We start from the raw sequence: 19491 nt of genomic DNA, 5'->3' as shown, positions 1-19491 counted from the left end.
TGGGCGATATATCGAGATTCAAGATATATCAAGTTTTCCATTTTGGTGATATAGAAAATGACAATATCACCTATATCAATATATATGTTTTTTTATAGCTTTTTTTGTTTTAAAATACTCCTTTTTGGAGTCGCTGCTTCTCAGAACAGCATGACAAGCTCAGTTTGATGCATTCTGAGTGTGTTCTAACCCAGACCTTTCCCAAAACAAGCCACACTACAGAACTCACTCACACGTGCTGTCCTTTAGAGGAGAAAAAGACTAAATTGGCACATATTGATCAGCTGTTTAATAATAAATGTGCCTGTGTGGCATTTTGCATCAGCAACTTTCACTAAGGTGCCGATTTTCCTTATTTTGCGGGATGCGTCGATCTTTTCTACCTCCGCAAAGGTCTTAAAGTTGGTCTTAAAGTCAGCTCCTGTCCCCTTCTGCTGTGAGATGACTACAGCCCCACCTACCATGTCATGTGTGTGCTGCGCATGCCTCTGCTACACAGCATAACAACAAGAGGTGTCCCGATCCAATATTGATATCTGATATTGGTCCGATATCAGCCAGAAAACGAATATCGGATTTTATCGGACTGCATCTAAAATCACAGATATAAGCTCTCCGATAAAATGTTCCATGGTCCGCTCCAGCACTTCTATCTATAGGTGACCGTGGTTCACACTCCAACACATTGTTCTCTGTTTGAGTAACATCACTTGATCAAGCCTTTTTTAACATTCCACACTACAAAATAAGTAATAAAAATATGTATGATTTGTGCTGATATCGTATCGGATCGATATTGGTATCGGCCGATATGCATGGCTGCAATATCGGTATCATATCGGAAGTGAAAGAGTTGTATCGGGACATCCCTAATAACAACAACAGTCACCCGGAGCACAGTTAGCTTAGCATGTCGGCAGTTCGGCAGTATGACAAAAAATAGAGCAAAGGATCTCAATTTGTAATTGCTGTAACGCAGAAATGAGTCTTTGTGGAGCTGCAAACAAAACGCCAATTCATTCACCATTTAATAAACCACCACACCGCTGAGTATGCAGCATTTGAAGCTAGCAATTAAGCTAATGCTAAAGCTAAAAAAAAACAGTCTGCACTGCATTTACGTCAGATATTTGTGTGGACCAACAGAGGGAGCTCGTAACCCAGTGGTCGTTTGGCATGCAGATATCCTTGCAGTGAAGAAGAGAAGCTATGCTAGCAGACAGAGCTAATAGAAAAACGTGACTTTTACAGATATTCACGTAATATTACAAATATTCTTTCCTTGCTAAAGGGGTAAAGAATCAGATGGCGGCCAGAAAGAAAGTAGTAGCAGATTCTGCCCGCCGCCTACACTTTTAGACGAGGATATATAGCGCCCTCTGTTGTTTAAAAAAAGTACTGCGATTCGATTTTCAGCGCATCGATGTGAACCGTGATACCTATGAATCAATTTTTAACTGCCTTACGATTAATCATTACATCCCTAGTTAAAGTTAAACAGTTCAGACAGCATCCCACCGGAAGATATTATGTAGATAATAACAAATTGTGTGTTTATGTGAAATTACATGTTATTACAGTAACAGCCACTAACCAGGTTGGTAAGTTAGATATTGTGGTCCTAAATATTAAAATAATTGATTTGGTACCACTATGACTCTACAACTACATCAAGCATAAATGTAGAGTGTTGGCTGAATGGTCCATTGCTGAAGCCTGCTATATACTACGCCCAATTAACATGTTTTCACCGTCATTACACAGTGCATATTAAATATACCTTCGTCATCGGTTGTACCAACAGAATAGATGTGAGGGAGCCTACTTAGTCATGAAAATAAACATACGTATGCACACAAACAGGAGACCTAGTTAAGTGCACGGAAACACTTAGAGGTGCTCAGACACACACGAAGGCATCACATGCATGGCAGCACAGAGACACAGGCCATGACAAAGTGTGTGCTCCACAAATAAACACACTCACACACACATCAACGTATAATGAGGCTTGAAAACAACCTTTATTAGAGCTAAATCTAAATATTTGACATTAATTAGCAGTGGTTAAAATGATTGTAATTCTTGTATGAACACTTTTTGCCACATCAAAGTCGATTTTCATCACATGAAAATACAATATATCATTGACAAATCTCAGTGGATACTACTAGTAACCTCATAAAAACACTAGTCGCATTAGGTCATGACTTAATGTCAAGCTTTTTTTTGTTACTGTGGTTTGTCTTTTTTTGGATTTTAATATATATTGCTTCTCCTCCTTGCTGCCCTGGTTTCTAATACTATTCTTGTCTTCTGGGACCCTGCTTTCCTTCCTGCTGTATTACTCGATGGATACACCTGCTCCCCTTCAGCTCATTATTCCCTGAGGATAAAGCCCTCCAATCGGGCGATTCCACCGTATTTCTTATACAAGCTTATGCTAACACATCTTCACAGTTGTCTGTTTACCATCTGCCTGTTTTCGACTCCTGTGCCTGTTTCTTTTGCTTTCTACAAGATAAAGGTAAAGCTGTGTTTTTTCCCGACTTTCTGTATCATGCAGTGGGTAAATCGTACGGGGTACTTTTTTTGTTCAAATACATTACAGTACTGTATTTCACAGTGCTGTTGACCACCCTATTGTATGATCATCTTTTTAGTTTTTGAACCTGTTTGCTGAGTGATACAGTTCTTGTAACAAGAGCATAGAGCAAGTAAAAAAAAGTGTAATATAATTAGGGGTGGGGGAAAAATTGATTCATATAAGAATCACAATTCTAATTGTCTACAATTCTGAATCAATTCATAAACTTCAAAAATTACTTCAAATTTACATTTTTAATTTTTTTTTTCAAGAAAAACTGATTCATTCGATCCGCTTATAGTCAGGAAACACTGTAGACTGAACATACAAATACATATTAGTGTTCTCATCAATAAACTATAGAAAAATCCGCTAGCTCCATGCTAACGTCTTTGGGAAAACCCATGTATATGCTCATGCTAACATTTACCGCGATCAGGGTTGATTTATATAACACAACGGTTATACTTATCTTTCATAAACACAGTCTTAGGAGTGTTATCAAACAGTACATTTAAACATACTCCCAAGTTAATGTTTTTTCAAGCCGAAAATACAAGAACTTATTAGAGACCAGTAGGCCATGGGCTTTTAAGATGGCGACTTCCGACTACTACGGCAACAGTGTTTTGCCAAAACACACAAACTCACCCAGACCTTTACGGTCTATGACACGATCCCAACAGGAAACAACAGCTACCCCAACTTACAATGTATTACATAGACAGCACAAGGAGTGTGTGTGTGTTTTTATTTGTTTAGCATGAATAAATGTTACCTTTTGTCTTAATTTTGCCTTTGTGTGATTACATCATTGGAATCAGTTTATTTAGAATTATCTTATACAAACTGTATTGTTTTAATGCCATAATTTGCCTTAACACACTATGCATCGTATCAATTTTTAAAACGAGAATTGATTTTGAATCAAATCGTGACCTTAAGAATCGGAATCGAATCGTGAGACACCCAAAGATTCACATCTCTAATATTAATCCACATGAGAGCAATATTATGTTTGACAAGTCCGTTAGATAAATACAACGATGTAACTACCACATCAACAGATAGTGCTTCCCTATTGAATAGGCAATGTAATGTAGGCCATTGATATAGGCTCTGTCTATCCGGAGGCAGCACAAATTTGGATAGTTAATTAAAAAAGGCCACAATATTTTAACTGTAACATAGCAAAATAATAATCCAAATTCCAAGAAAAGTAAAATGTCTTTTGTATATAGTTTTTATATAGTCTGTTCTAACTTTTGTTCTATTTGTATTTATTCTTATTTCCTAATTGTTATAACTCCATCCCCTTAAGATGTTTGCTTTTACTTATTGTACATAAGATACCTCTTTTTACTCTTTAACTGTCTACACCTTTCTTATCTATTCTGCACACCCTGAGTGATCTTACTGAATGCCAAATTAGCTGTCTCTTTACTGTATTAAAACTTTACTAAATTGGGGGAAAGTAGGAATCACTTCCTTAAAAGACGTCAAGGTTTGAGATGTATATACACAATAGCAGAAGTGGTGTGTCTTTCCAAAAATAAAATATCCGAAACACTCATTAAAATAAAAAAACACATTATTCTGTAAATAAATGTCTCCAGTCTTTGCAGCCCTGTTTCAAATGGTCCACACACTGGTACTGGCCTGCATGGCTTGAAATCATTCATCTTATATATGACATACTAGTATTGTAAAACCTGGAAAATAAGTAACAACATTTGTTTAATTGAAAATAATAAAATGAACATTTTTTTAAATGAACAGATAGATTAAAAAATTGAAATGCTGAAAAAATAAATAAAAAAAAACGAATAGCTTATGTGATATTTACAGCTACTTTCAAACAAACTTAGACAATCAAGAACAATTTAATTTAATATCTTGTGCCAGGGTTGATTTACACATCAAACAAAAAAGCTATAATTGATTTCCCTGGACAGATTTAATTTTGCCAGTCTTGTATGCAAGTGAGGTGCTGGAACAGCAGCGAGTCAAATTAGCATTGTGGGAAGTCAATGAAGTTTGAGCTGAAATGTATTTTAATTCCAGTAAGAGAAATAACACTAAACAGCATCCATTTAGCAGTGTTTCACTGCAAGTGGTGGGCTAAAGCAGAGACAATGGAAGACCATCCCTGGTGTTCTCTGGCAGTGTGCTAATGCTAATGCTAATGCTAAGGCTAGTATGGCTTAACAGACCCTCAGGTGTGGCGTGCCAGCCTGTCCTATTCTACTTGATTAGTCTAAAAGTGGTCATTTCATTATTACAGAGAGAGAGAGAGATGTTGTATTCTCTCTGTTTTTAATAGCTATTATATTCTAGGTTGCCTTTTAAAATCTGGCAAGGGACACCGTATGAAAACTAGCCTCTTTTGACCTCATTTACAGCATGTCTGTTCATTAATGTGCATTTTCCTTTTTAAATGATCAATAAATTCAAATTCAATGAGGCTGAGCTTTTTTGGTCATGCCTAGCGGTGTGTATTGCCTGGCATCTAGCGACAATTCGTATCCGATACATTAGTCACGAGATACGATACAATATATCCCGATATTAAAGTATAAGGCAATTATTGCGATTTGTTTTAATATATATATATATATATATATATATATATATATATATATATATATATATATATATATATATATATATATATGAATATGAGACTTAAGAAACAACTGATCTGTAAATTTGTACACCTTCATGAGAACCTTATGTATGAAATATATTTTATTGGCATATTTTACACTCAAAGCATTGGCTTTAGCATGCCATGTGCCAACAACTTAAAATAATTTTAAAAAAAAATAACATACAATCTGCCTGTGGCTTTTAAACCAACTTTGACTTTAGTGCAACTTAACTGAGGTACAGTATATGCCAAAAACAACAAATAAATGCTTTTTAGATTTTATTGAGAAAACAAGCTGGCCAACATGCCCAGGTTTTAGAGCACTTCTTTGAGCAGTTACAATGTCTCCTGCAGTGGAAAAGACTTTCCTGGTTAAATAAAAGGTTACAAAAATAAAACAAATACATTTAAAACAATAGATATGGATGCATTTAGAATCAATCTGAGAATCGCGCGACATAATATTGCGATATATCACAGAATGGATTTTTTTCAACACCCCTAGTCATGCCTATATAGCAGAAATTATTACTTGTGAGGAAAAGGGATGCTAAGAATGGAGTTGCTAGGTAGAAGAGAAAGTCCATTGAGGTGGTTGATGGTTTCAGTAAAGCAGTTCCAATTCCACAGGAGAAAGTAAAAAAAAAAACAGAAAAGACATTTTTTTGTGTAAATTACCAAATAATTAATTTGTAGATATCTCAACCCCTCTAAATACACAGGTTCAATGAAACTCCACAATACCTCAATTTTCCCATACTCTTATCACATGATTACAATGATTTTAAATTTTCCTAAAATTATTTCAGATGATTTCCCCAAATTAAATAAAAATTCTTCACAAAATCAATGGATTTTAGAAGAGAAAATGTCACTTTATGTCTCATTTTTATGTCAAAGTGAAAACTTGGGGACGTCAATATTCAAGTTGCTAATTTTTTCGCCTAAAATCTGCAGCCCACTTCAAATCAAAGTACGTTGTATTTGGCCCCTGAACTAAAATGAGTTTGACACCCCTGCAGTAAAGGAAGCACATACAGCCTGTAACTTTCAGTATGAGGATGGAGGAAACAAGAGACAGATGTTATCAGAAAAAAGATGATTTGCTGTTAAGAAGAAGATATTGACTACAATGGGATCATTTTTGAATTTATTAGTGTGCTGCTGGACTTTTCTTAACACTTTAGGAAGGTGTGCTGCAATTATATATATATATATATATATATATATATATATATATATATATATATATATATATATATATATATATATATATATATATATATATATATATATATAAAAAGGGGGTAAACAAAATAAAACAAAGTAATGCATGTTTTGAAGATCAAAGCTATCACTTCAAAGAATAGGAATTCCCAACACTGAATAAATATGGGTTCTGGCAAATGCTCTGTGAAAAACATGGTTTCAGTAAGAAAATGTCCACCTGAGCAAATAAGTGAAGCATTAAGAAAAATCTCCAAAATGTTTTCTGATATAATTTATGATAGAACATGCTATATAGTGAAACTAAACTATTCTGGTGAATGTGGCAATATGAAACATGGGTATACACGTGAATTGTGAGCTAGTTTTACTCATTGAGACAAAACATTCTGTCCTGGTAACAGCTGAGAAGAGCCACACTGAGCCGATCATGTGAAAGACGGCACTGATAAAAAGGAAGTGGCCACAGTGAACAAAACAAGGAACAGCTGCGACAGAAATATCAATAGAGGCATATGCTTCTCCAACTGTTGAGAAATTGTAAAGATGATTAGTTAACATTAATTATGTCTGGAGGTGGAGTGATAATAATAAACCACCTGTAAAGAACAAAATGATCAAATATCAGTTTTTCTAGAAGAAGGAGAAAGAGTGAATGGCATTCCATATACTAGCACTCCACATAGAAAAAACTACCCAACAAAATATTATTTAAAGTCTTTTGTTGGACCTTTTTTAAGAATAAAGCAAATTGTAATAACAGCATACAAATGGCTGACTTAAAGCAAATTGAATATCTGTTGTGTTTTAAGAAAAGCTGCATTTGACTGTTGAAGCACATTTAATTGGCCTTTATTCAAGCACTCTGAAGCCCTCTGCTCTCTAAATGGAGGTACTTCAGTCATATTTGAATCCTAAAATATTCCATTTTTGAATTGTGAGAGAACAGAATCATGGGCCAATTTGCCTACAGTTGACAGTTTGTTCAGCGTTGGCGATATTCCTGAAAATGTTTGAAATGTTATCTAAGCTGAAATACAGTTTGTGTTATTTAGATGTTAACTTGTATATCTGTTGCTCACCAGTTCACCTTTGTATGTTTTCAAGTTGGACATGTTAATGTGTGACCACCGGTAATGCTTCTATTTGGCTTGTGTATAATTTAGATTTGAAGCGATAAGAACCAGTCAGAAAGAAAACAAAACAGATGCCATCATTATTAGTATTTCTCTTGATTGCTCTCAAGTATTTTATTCAGGCTGCTTATATAGATTTAGAGTTTAGTCTATTATGTATTTGAACTTAGTGTCCCCATCTTTCTTTCTGTAAGACTTGGTCTCAAGTTCTGGTCATAGAATGTAGAACCATCAAGAATTGAAGATTTTCAAAAAACAACAACTGTTTAAACCTTAAATGTGTTAAATATTTTCCACATAAGTTTGATTATAAGTGGTAGTTGCCTTATTGAGCTAAAAAAACTTAGTAGAATTGACAGGCTCAGGTGGGTTTTTCTGATGAAACTTGACTTCCCTCTTGTGCCTTTCTGTATTCCTATCCGTTCTCCATTGTTTGCCTTGTCTGAGTTACAATGCCTCACCGGCAAAAGCTTTTGGTGAAATGAGAGCTGTACTAACTGGACTATTGTTCTTAACCCACCTCAGTGACAGACACTTTCTTGGCATAAAGAGAATGTGTGGTTCGTGCCAAATTGGTTTCCTTGGTGGCTTTGCTACCGGTAATATCTTTGGCATTGAGACAATAGCTTTAGAGCCAAACTAGATAACTAGACAAATTTTGAAAAATACTTAAAGGCCAAATGCAGGTGTGAAAGTTAAATAACACTCCCAAAATCTTGCAAAGCTAAAGCAGCTTCTAGATCATATTGAAAAAAAGCGGTATTGTTTCATTCTAACCCAAATGTAACAGAGTACCTTAGCAAACTTAAATAAATACAATTAAAATATGTCTTCCTTAATATAAATATACCATCATTAACTATGGTACACTCAGTCATTCGGCCCTAAAATCCAAGAACAACATGTGTTACTTTCAACCAATATCACTATTTAAAAGTTGACAATATTTCTCTTGTTGTATGTTTCCTATTGCTTATTTTCTCTAGACTTAACTTAAGTTCCAAAAGGGTGAAACTGTCTTCCTGGATTCAATCTCTGTCCCTTTTGGTCGATTGCTGAAATATATGTTGATTTACCTTTTATCCAAATCAATAGGGGCACTCAGTCATTTTTACCATTTGCAAATGCTTGACCAACTACATAAACACGTGAATGGTTTCATAGTGAATTATACATTTGGTATTCTTTTAAAGTTATGTAACTGACTTGCCTGTTTCATTTTTAGGTGTTACCTATTGGATGGGATCTCGAAAGGAGCCTGGCTGAACCGCTCGAGCATCATATTTGCAGGAAATGACAAGTGGTCTGTGGACCCGCGTGTGTCCATCGTGTCCAGTGTTGGAGACAAACATGAGTACAGCCTCCAGATACAGAAAGTGGACGTAAGTGATGACGGTCAATACACATGCTCGATTCAGAGTGAACGCAGCCCACGGCCAAAGCTTCTCAAACTCATTGTGAAAGGTGAGTGTGGTGGTCCTTGTACTCTTTTCTTGCCAGCTTTTGTCCACTTTGTACTTAAACTTATTTGGGAGTTCTGTTCAGTTCACAGTACCTTGTTTTTGAATCATAATTCATGATTTCTACAAGCTTAGTTAACACAGTAAATCTGTATTTCTATTTGGGTGCTGTACCCAGCAAGATTTCTTATTGTTGTGGAATACAGCCTCAAAACCAGAATGACAGCAGTCTTTGACTTCATCAAGTGTCTCTATGATTGTCGCCATGTTTGAGTCGTATTCAGAGGATTTCATTGCCCTTCTGTTTCTAAAGCAAGCCACAAGGTTCCCTCCCACACATATGATGCTAAAGAATAAAGTTTTCTAGAATTTGAGAATACCAATGTAGTAGGATGGGCGATATGGACCAAAAGTCATATCTCAAGATTTTTTCTGAAAATGGCGATATACGATATAAATCTCAGTAATTTTAATTCAAATGAAGTCTGACCATAAAGGCTATTCAGGATTAAATCTGCTGATGCAAAATGCCACATAGGCGCATACGGGTGCACAAAATGGGCCACTTTTGGCTTTTTCTCCTATAAGGGACAGCATGTGTGAGTGAGTTCTTTCGTGTGGATGTTTAAGAGAAGGTCTGCGTTAGGGCACACTCAGAAATCTGTCCAACTGTGCTTGTCATGGTGTTCTGAGAAGTAGTAATAGTAGTGACTAGGGTTGGGCATCGCAGCGATTCTGATTCCGATTCCGATTCTTAATTTTGATTCCTGCTCTAAACGATTCTCGATTCTGATTCTTTGAGTTGTGCAGGTCAACAGGTCACAGGTTTCACAGGAGATTTTTTTCATTTGAAAACGCCTTTACACAGGCCACTTTTATTCATTCACTTAGTTGATACAGTACTGTAACTAGGGTATTCAATTACAAAGGTCCCTAACTGTGACTGTAAAAGTGAAACTTGCTGAAATAACACTACAACTAAGTTGGCAGCAGTCTAAAAAACAAAGAGCTGCAGCCCAGGTAGATGTGGAACTAAATAAAACAAACTCAAACCCTGGAGCAGTCATGTGACAAATCAATCAACAGTTTCTGTTGAGAAAGATTATTATTATTCTGGATACAGTGGAAACAGAAACTATATATAAAATATAGGTATATTTTGAACCTGTTTATATTGTAGGGAAGAGATTATACACAAAATAGTAATTGGAGTCTAAAGCCACAAAAACATGCACCACTTTAAAAATAAAATGGACTAATATGAGACCTCTTTACATGGAGTATAAGACAGAAGAGCAGTGGAAACTTTTTAATCCTTAAATCTTTTGATTAAAGTATTAATACCCTAAGTATTTTTTTCTTTATGTACATATGTAAATTGTATATGACTGTAAATAATGTATGTTTTATAAAAACGCGTAAATGTGTGAATTGTTTATGTTGTAATAGTTGTATGGAGTGCACGTGTCAGTAAAAAATTACTTTGGGTCGTTTTGCGCATGTGCGACTTGCGGCGATGACGCGCTGGTGATGACATAATCCAAGGTGATGACGGCCCGAACTCCAGTCGAGACTATTTAATAAGAGCCTTAAAAGACATGGATATAATGAAAATAGTGGATGGATAGAAGCATAAATATGCAGACTTTCACACAGACACACACGGACTTATTAAACACGCACGGACCTCTGTAAACGAAACTGGCTTTACCGAATGGTGTTTGGGTGAACAATCCAACAGAGGTGTTGCAGTTTGATCTGACTGCATATCTGAGAGTGGACTGAAAAAAACAACCTGTTGCATGATGAAATGCTGTGTGTTCTGGTTGTTATGACTGAAAGTGCTTGGGGACTACAAAGTGATTCTGGTGTATGAGTGAAGTATAATTCCAAGTGTTTTGTACATACAGATATAAATGTGGACATATACGTAGCTCGCTTACATATTTCTTCTCCTTTGAGTTTTAATAATCACTTGCAGAAACTGGATTAATTAACTGAAACATTCAATCACATTGCTTAATTCCAAGCTGAGCAAGGGTTTGTATTCATTTCTGGACAACATAATGTTTGAGTGCTCATACCTACACACACGCAGTGTATTATTAGTAGAAGAGGTAAGGATTACGCACACTCGGCAAAGAAGTGTGAGCGGTGGTTTGTGAAATGTGCTAGCAGAGGAAATTCTCCAGCTGGCATCTCTCTGATGACATATGGACTGAGCTTATGGAAAATGATTTTTGGCATGTGATCCTATGATAGCAATAATTTGTTTTGTTAAGCCATAATTAAATGTATCTGAAGTGTTATTATCTCCCGATACTCTGACACTTTTGAAAAAACAGAAGAAAGATGGCGGTGACATTATCCATCAGAAGCTTGAACGCGGTTGTAATTAACTGTTCACATTTGATGTTAAAGTGAATGCGAGTGTAGTCAGAACATATTCGTTCATCATTTACTCTCTCAGGTCTCTAATATTCTATTAAAGTTTTAATGACAAAGGCGAAAACCCTGCTGAATTTTTTCTGCTACTGCCTCATGAATTCAATAATTATCTGGATTTTTTTAGCTCATATTGTGCATTTATTGTTTTTTGAATGATTAGAATTGTTCAGTATTATAATATACCATATGTTTGCCACACAGTTTGAAACCAAAGTGAAATTCACTCACTCACCACGTTCCCTTTTACAGGAAAACAGGTTGAATATATCCCTGATTAGTATACTTCTCTGACAAAGGGCCTGATTTACTTATAGTTTAGTCACTCTAAGTGCTAATTGACCTTGAAACGATAAAAATGCACTTTCTTTGCCTCGATATGTATTTAATATTTAAAAAAAAAAAAGTTATATAAGGACATAGTGTAGCTGAGAGCTCATAGATCAGTTAATTTGCTCATTTGCTCGCGGAAAATCTGTAAAATTTTAAAATTTTTGCTTAAAAGTTTGTTTTGATCTCCACTGTAAACTCTCTGTTTATGACATTGTTGGACAAGTTTCATGCATTGCCGGGGTTTTGTTTGTTTTGTATTTTGTATCTTTGTTCTAGCCTTACTTTAACGCTAAAAGTTATTTGCTGAATTGGTGAAGGTCATGATGCATGTAGTTAGAGAGTTACTCATCCTTGGTCCTCCACTAATAAACACTCACAGACACCGAATAGACAACAAATAACATTTTATTCAAAACACTGATTCCAAGACGGACTTTTCAAATTGAAATGAGGTATTATGTGGGACAGTATTGGAACAAACACACACACACACACACACACACACACACACACACACACACACACACACACACACACACACACACACACACACACACACACAGACATGCACTCAGTAGAGCTTTAATCTGGCCAAAAAAAGAAACCCACCCCGAGAGAACACGGCTCGAACATGTGCGACCAGAATGAAGCCGATGTCTCTTTAACCCCAAACGTGTTTCAAACCGTGTTCACATACGTTCGCGCGCATGTAGAATGATCATATATAGGGTTATAAACATGACGAGCATCTTCATGTGATGCTACATGCTATGTCTGGTTGAAGCACACTATTTTTATTGGACGGTGATTATGGTTACCAAGCGGAGGATCAGGGGCAGCTAAGTGGCAGCAGGGCTCCTCAGGTAAAGACGGCAGCATCCGAGCAAATCCTATTAAACCTGTATTAAATAGACTTCTCGGTTATGCAGATTAAAAAGAGTTGAAACAATCCGTGTGCGCCTGGAAGTCCCTTTTGTGTGCAACAGTTATTGCGACGGTACCGATTATAAAAGAAAAAAACAACAGAAATTTCCCCCTACGTTGCTGAAAACTGAACATTGGGGTGACATTACTCCGTAAGGGAATTTTACAAACGTCGGGAGCCCCTACACTCAACAGCGCTGGTGAGAACCCTGAGTGCATTGTGGGATATGGAGTCTCGTCTTGTACTTGCTCCCATAAACTCTGCCAAAGTGAGTTCCTAACACATTTCGGGTGTTTTCACTGACTGAAATTGGTGGCAAAACAATGGCGGAGGATCATTTTACAGTTTACATAGAAAGATACACATCGATCTGGTCAAAATTAAACGTCTCATGGAGTGAGAGGATATCACGGGGAATAATGTGAACAAATTAGAACATAAATGGTGTCAAGCGAATCACTGTCCTCCTTGTTTTGGCAAAGAAACACAAAAAATCACGATGAAGTAAAAACACTTCTATGCATCCATCTACGGGACTCCACATCCCAAAATGCAATGCGCAAAACTATGCTGAAAATGTCAATAAAAGTGTTGACGATGGAGATCAAAACACACTTTTGAGTGGCAATTTGATTTAGTTTTTGAGCGAATGATCTTGAATTTGGTATCGACTGTGTTGGTCGTCTTGGTAAATCACATGCAACAGTCAGACACAGCACATACAAACTGTAAAACAGGACCTTTGTGTGATACAATGGTAAGAAGAATACACCCAAACTGATGCAATAGCAATGACCGTCCACGCTGGTTGTACAAATACAGTGCTCCATCAGCACTCGTCAACACGTCAAAGCACCAGAGTGGCTCAGTAGTTACAGTGACAGTCTCACAGCTGAAAGATTACAAGGGGCCATCCATACATCTGCCAACGACGTGTCCATCCTCTTTCCTTACTACTTGCTGTTTTTTTAGTCATCAATAATATTTTCATTGTTTTTTTACATGGGTTGACAAAAAGATCACTTAATTTAATCAAAGTTTTAGTCATCCTGGATGGATTTTGTTTTTGGAAAGGTTTGTCTAGATAAATATGTGTTGCTGATGAGAACAATGAAGAAAATGATGAGTTGACACTGGTGTTCACTCCATGTGAAGAGCCCTTTTGGTTTGCTTCCTCTCCAAACACATTTAGCAGGTGCAACAGGTCTTTAAACATACAGTGATTCAGTTTAATCAGCTGCTTGGCAAGCTGTAATGGTTGCAACATGGTCATCATGAGTTTGATGGGGTTAGTAATGGGAACCTTACCATAGACATTTTGAGTTAATGACAGAATCTCACCCCAGGCCATATGGTCACAATCAAACTAGAGATAATGTGCCAGCTGTCAGCTGGGTAATATACTGTATATTTCACCTTGGCCAGAATTCCTCATTAGTGGGAGTTATGGGTAAGATGCTCGCGACAGTTTGACCTGCTAAATACCTTGTATTGTTGACACATTTTATTGAATAATACCACAATTAGATTTTTATTTATGCACCTTCTGGAGTAACGTTCTTTGGAGTTAGATCAAAAAACTTCAAGAGTAAGGTCAATGATTGTGAGGCTTTTAAAATCAGATACTGGTTGAGGTGTTACTGTGTGTGAGCTACTAACAACACTTGGTAACACTTTTAAGTTTCATACATAAGACTGACATTACGCTGTCATCAATATGACAAAACACCTGTCATTAGCACGAATATTGTGTCATGGAGGCTGTCATTAAGTGTCGTTCGTTACCTTAACCCAGTGGTTCTACAGTCCCGTACCCCTTAAGACATATAACCTGAAGCCATGTACCCCCCACCGCTGCACCCTTTGTCAACCTTAGGGTCGTGACCCCATCGCTGGAATTCAAATGGGGTTTCCTGAAATTTCTAATATTTTAATATAATAAAATGTTTTAATTTTTCTTCTTTTCAAGTCATAACACCACACACAAAACAATCCTTAACAACTGTTTTCTAACAGGGTCCCCACAGTCAGGAAATTCCTGGAAAAGTTATGGAATTAAAAAAAAAAATAAAAAATGATTTTCCAGTCTTGAAAAGTCATGGAATAATTTAACTGTTTTGGAAAAGTTTTGGAAATATAGTCTATTTTATTTTAATGTTTGAAAATATATTAAACCCCAAAGATGTTGAGCCTTAACCCTAACACCTTGTGTTGTACATCACTTTGGATTAAAGTGTCAGCTAATTGAATTGTAATCTTAGAGTTTTATAATCATACATGGTAGCACTTAGTTAGTTGTTGTTTAATGTTACATTCAATAGCAGATGCATCGTTGTTTTAAAAAAAAAAAAGTATTGCAAAATGGGTGCCAAAAATATTTTTGGAAAAGTTTTGAAAAATCATTATGAAAAAAAGAAGTGGTCTAAACTTTCACTTTCTCAAATATCAATCTAGTTAAACTAAAATGCAGTATACAAATATCTAATATCAAAGCTGGTGCATCTTGTCACTTTGTGCACTAATCCAGGCAACAACTAACACTATCAGAAGCTAATTCTAGAAAGAAAAAAAAAAAAGGTTTTGGAGACGCCAAAAATGTGTGATATATAAATGGGGTCACGACCCCAAAAAGTTGTGAACCACTGATGTAATGTCACAGAAAATGTAGACCTACAGTGAAATCTGTCTCTGAATTTAATTTTACCTATCCAGTTGAAGAACATTATATAATAATTTTAAAAAAAAAACAAAAAAAAAAGAGTGGAGGCTCCTAACTGCTGGTCGATTAATATTCTAGTTTCCAATTTTTATTTTACATTCATGTACCCCCATGGCAATTTGCATACCCCTGGGGGTACCCGTACCCCACTTTGGGAACCTGGGCCCTAATCCTAACACTTTGTTACCCATAATCCCTAACCCCTAACCCCTAACCGTAACCTTAACCTTAACCTTAACCTTAACCTTAACCTTAACCCTAACCCTTACCTCAATCCCTAACCCTGTCCCCTAACCCCTAACCCTTAACCCTAACCTTAACCCCAAACCCCCACTCCATCCTTCCACCTAACCCAGAAAATCCCAACATAGCTTCAAAGGTGTCATAATTTAGCAAACAACACTTAATGACAGTATTCATGACATCTTATCCATGCTAATGACGTATAGTGAAAACATAATGTCAGCCTTATATATAATCCTTCAAGTAAAGTTTTACCCAACATTTTTGTTGCCATATTTCTAACATGACACTGGGGTCAGCTTCAAATTTGCCTCATAATGTTTCCTCTATAGTGTACTGTGCTGTCATAGCTGTGAATGGACTAGTATTTATGGTGCCTACAGTAAGTATGCTTTCTATCCTTCACCATATTGTTATTGGGCTAATTTACCTCACCACAACAGTGCGGGCTGTGAAACATTACCTGTCACTGTACCATACTTGTGTACACATGTTTAAGGCTACTCATGGAGAACAGAGGGAATTCAGAACAGCAGATTTGTCATGTTGCAAAGGCTTCTGGGAGCATCCTGGGTTTTTTAATCCACTGAAATGTAAAGGAAGTCTGGCATTAAAGAAAAACAAACAAACAGTCATGTACACTGAGATGCTAGCATCCAACATCTCATTATGCCCCAAATAAGAAAAAACAAAAAAACAAAAACTCCTGACAGATTCTACTGTGCTAGATTTTAACTTGTTTTTTTTTTTGTTTTTTTCTCCACTCTTTTGCTTTGCCTGACAAGGAACCATGGGGAGTGTAAAAGACAAGGGCCACAAGCAAGAGTAACTACTATTGATTAGGGGTGTAAGACAAAATTGATTCGGTGATATATCACAATATTTCACCGCGCAATAATCGTATCGATCCAAAAAATGTCAAAAATCACATTTTTTAACGAAAAAAAAAGCAATTAATTTCGCTAACATATGCATAGCATAAATGTCCGGTCACTAGGTGTCAGTGAACCACATCAGACCTTGTTAAACTACCTCACTCCTCAATGCATTTTAGCTTGGAAGTTGATTGCATGCATACTGGGCACTTTTATAGATGTATGTGGTTACTTTTTAAAAATAATTTAAGAACTTAACATGATCAGAATCTAATGTAGAAACAAAAGTTAAACTTCTTTTGAAAAATATAACTTGTTTTTGATATTGGTTCTTGAATTACAATTAGTTACCATTTACTTGTTCTCGCAAGTTTAAAAAAAAAAATGAAATAAATTGTATTTCATTCCATTTTGTACTTGTAAAGGTGAAATTTGTAATTCTTGATATTGTGATGTATCAATATTTATCGTAGTGTTTAGTTTATATTGTATTGTGACATGCAAATTGGAAATCACATTGTATCGTCAGAATCATGGCAATGCAAACCCCCTACTATAGATATATGAGATGTTATAATGGTCTTCAGGGTTGTTTTAGTGATCCTTTTACCTTCTTATCCAATAAAAATGATCCTTATCTGTAATTTCTATCAATGACTGCATTGCCACATTTCTACTTTAGTATGGTGTTGTGTTATTACAGCTTTGTGAACAGATGTATGAATGTTTCACATATCTGCTGGGCATAGGCATAATCTGTGTAAAAACACAAGTCAATAAAGCCTGTGGCTGTCTTCACTAATAGCATGGGGTTTTTCATGATAAGTGATCAAATAAAAATGCGCCAATGACATGTAGCTCAGCATGTAGCGTTAATTCAATTCAATTCAATCCAATTCAACTTTATTTATGTAGCGCAAATTACAACAAAGTCATCTCAAAGCCCTTAACAAAATATAGAGTCCATAGTAAGAAAGAAAGAACCCAACAAGATCCACATGAACAAGCATTTAGCGACAGTTAAGTGTGGTGCTCTTACCTGCTATTGTATCATGCCGCAATAAAAAAAAGTAATTTCTACAATTGTAACTCGGGTTGGGAACCTCTGGGTACCTCACAATACGATACAAAGCTCACAATAACAATTATCTCACGGTATGACGATACTGTGATTAACGATATATTGGTCAGAAATCAGTCTGCGATAATCTATGACATAACAAGAAAAAAAAAAATGATTAAGTGAAAAAATACAATTTTTATTTTATATCTCTGAAAGACAATAAATTGAAAAAGTGTCCTATGAACAGTGACACTATTTTAGTGCAACATTTCTTTAAATAAGTGTCAACATACCAATGTATATGAATAAGTATCTCCAATAGTGCTTTTTGTAAACAAAAAATAGGGTTTTTCGTACCAGTGACACCATCATAGTGCAATATTAATTAACATTAATAATAAACAATATATTGGTTCCTTCAACAAACATCGACAAAATTTCTGAGAAGACCTACCTGCACACATTTTTGTGAAAAAACAGAAAAGGTTTTAAAAATAATAAAATAAATCTTAAAAAAAAAAAAAAAAACGATACGTAGCGCGAGCATATCAATAATCGATTGTGCGAAAAAAAAATGTTGCGATATATTGGCGTATCGAGATATCGGCACAATGCCAATTGTAACTTAATTGAGCTACTTTGTGCTACATGCTGATATTTAGTAGTGATGAACTTGGCTAAATGTGTTTTAAGATGCATTTATATCAAACTCAATTAAAGGTTAATTGCACCGTTTAAGTGAATCTGATCTTTGTACATAGTAATCCTGTAATTACTTTTCCCATGGTTAACATTCACTGGTTTGAGTCAAAATAAAACACTCACACAGAACAAAAAAAAAATTGCCTGTTGCTGTCTGGAACCCACTGGTTTAATATTAAGGCAGTGATGATGAGTATGTTAAATCATCCTCTTGGAACACGGTGCTCGATTATTGAAAGGCCAATAAAAAAAATGTTGACAAGTGAGGGCGTGAGTTGCTTTTCTCCCTCATCCTCTAAACATTACAATAGTTTACAAAAACCTTGTTGCATTACAGTGCCATGATAGAACAATTACTCAATCAGACAGAGCCAGCGTGACATTCATTTCTCTCTGAAAACCCATGTCAACTAATTACACGCTTGCATATGTGCCCCCGCTCTCTTTCATTGCCATTAAACAGAGTCCCCTGACAGAGCGCTAAACACACTTTGCTTCCCTATTACACCTGAGTGTATTTCTGACATGAAGAGGATGGGATGAGTGTATTTTCTCTTACCTTGTTACAGAAAGAAATCATGAATGTCTGCTTCAATTGTAGCTTTATTTAAACGCAGTTGCAACGTTCTCCTGATGTGCTAAATTACGTACTTTAATGCTCATAGGTTTTTTTTTTCCTTGGGAAATTTGTCAAAAAGTGTCCTCAAGACGAGATTGCGGCTAGGCACGGAGTATTCAGTAAATCTGAATGTCGTGACCATTACTCATTGTTATTGGACTGAGCTGATCGTGTTCTTGTCACTGCACTGCCGGTCCTGATCTACATACCGTCATCTCCACCGTTCCTACACTGACCTATTTACAGCCTACTCTCAGTCTTATCTGATGGGGATGTTGAGGGCTAAGAGATTATTATCAGGCCTGGCCCGTTCCTCTGCTCATCACATGACAATCTTTCCACTCAGCCTCCATTCTATAGCCCCCTCTTTCTTAATTAAGATCGCCGACGTGATAAAGCATTAAATATGCGCAGAATCTCTCATCCAAGAATATCTCCTCCCTCGAACTAAGGAAGGAGGATGAGCCACACTTTTTTTTTTACTATCTGTAATCACTCAAATGTTTG

General features: G+C 36.1%; 1 protein-coding gene across 2 annotated transcripts in view; it reads left to right on the top strand.

Moving 5' to 3' along the window:
* negr1 (neuronal growth regulator 1) overlaps positions 1 to 19491 on the top strand; it is a 212084-nt gene that overhangs the window by 57693 nt on the left and 134900 nt on the right. For both annotated transcript variants that reach the window (XM_028444489.1, XM_028444488.1), the window contains exon 2: positions 8826 to 9064. In XM_028444489.1, coding sequence (XP_028300290.1) covers positions 8826 to 9064 — 239 coding nt within the window. The remainder of the gene's footprint in view (positions 1 to 8825; positions 9065 to 19491) is intronic.

Source organism: Gouania willdenowi, chromosome 4, assembly GCF_900634775.1.
Source record: "Gouania willdenowi chromosome 4, fGouWil2.1, whole genome shotgun sequence".
NCBI lineage: Eukaryota > Metazoa > Chordata > Actinopteri > Blenniiformes > Gobiesocidae > Gouania > Gouania willdenowi.
Note: the sequence above shows the minus strand (reverse complement) of the source record. Positions and strands in the feature narration are given on the sequence as shown.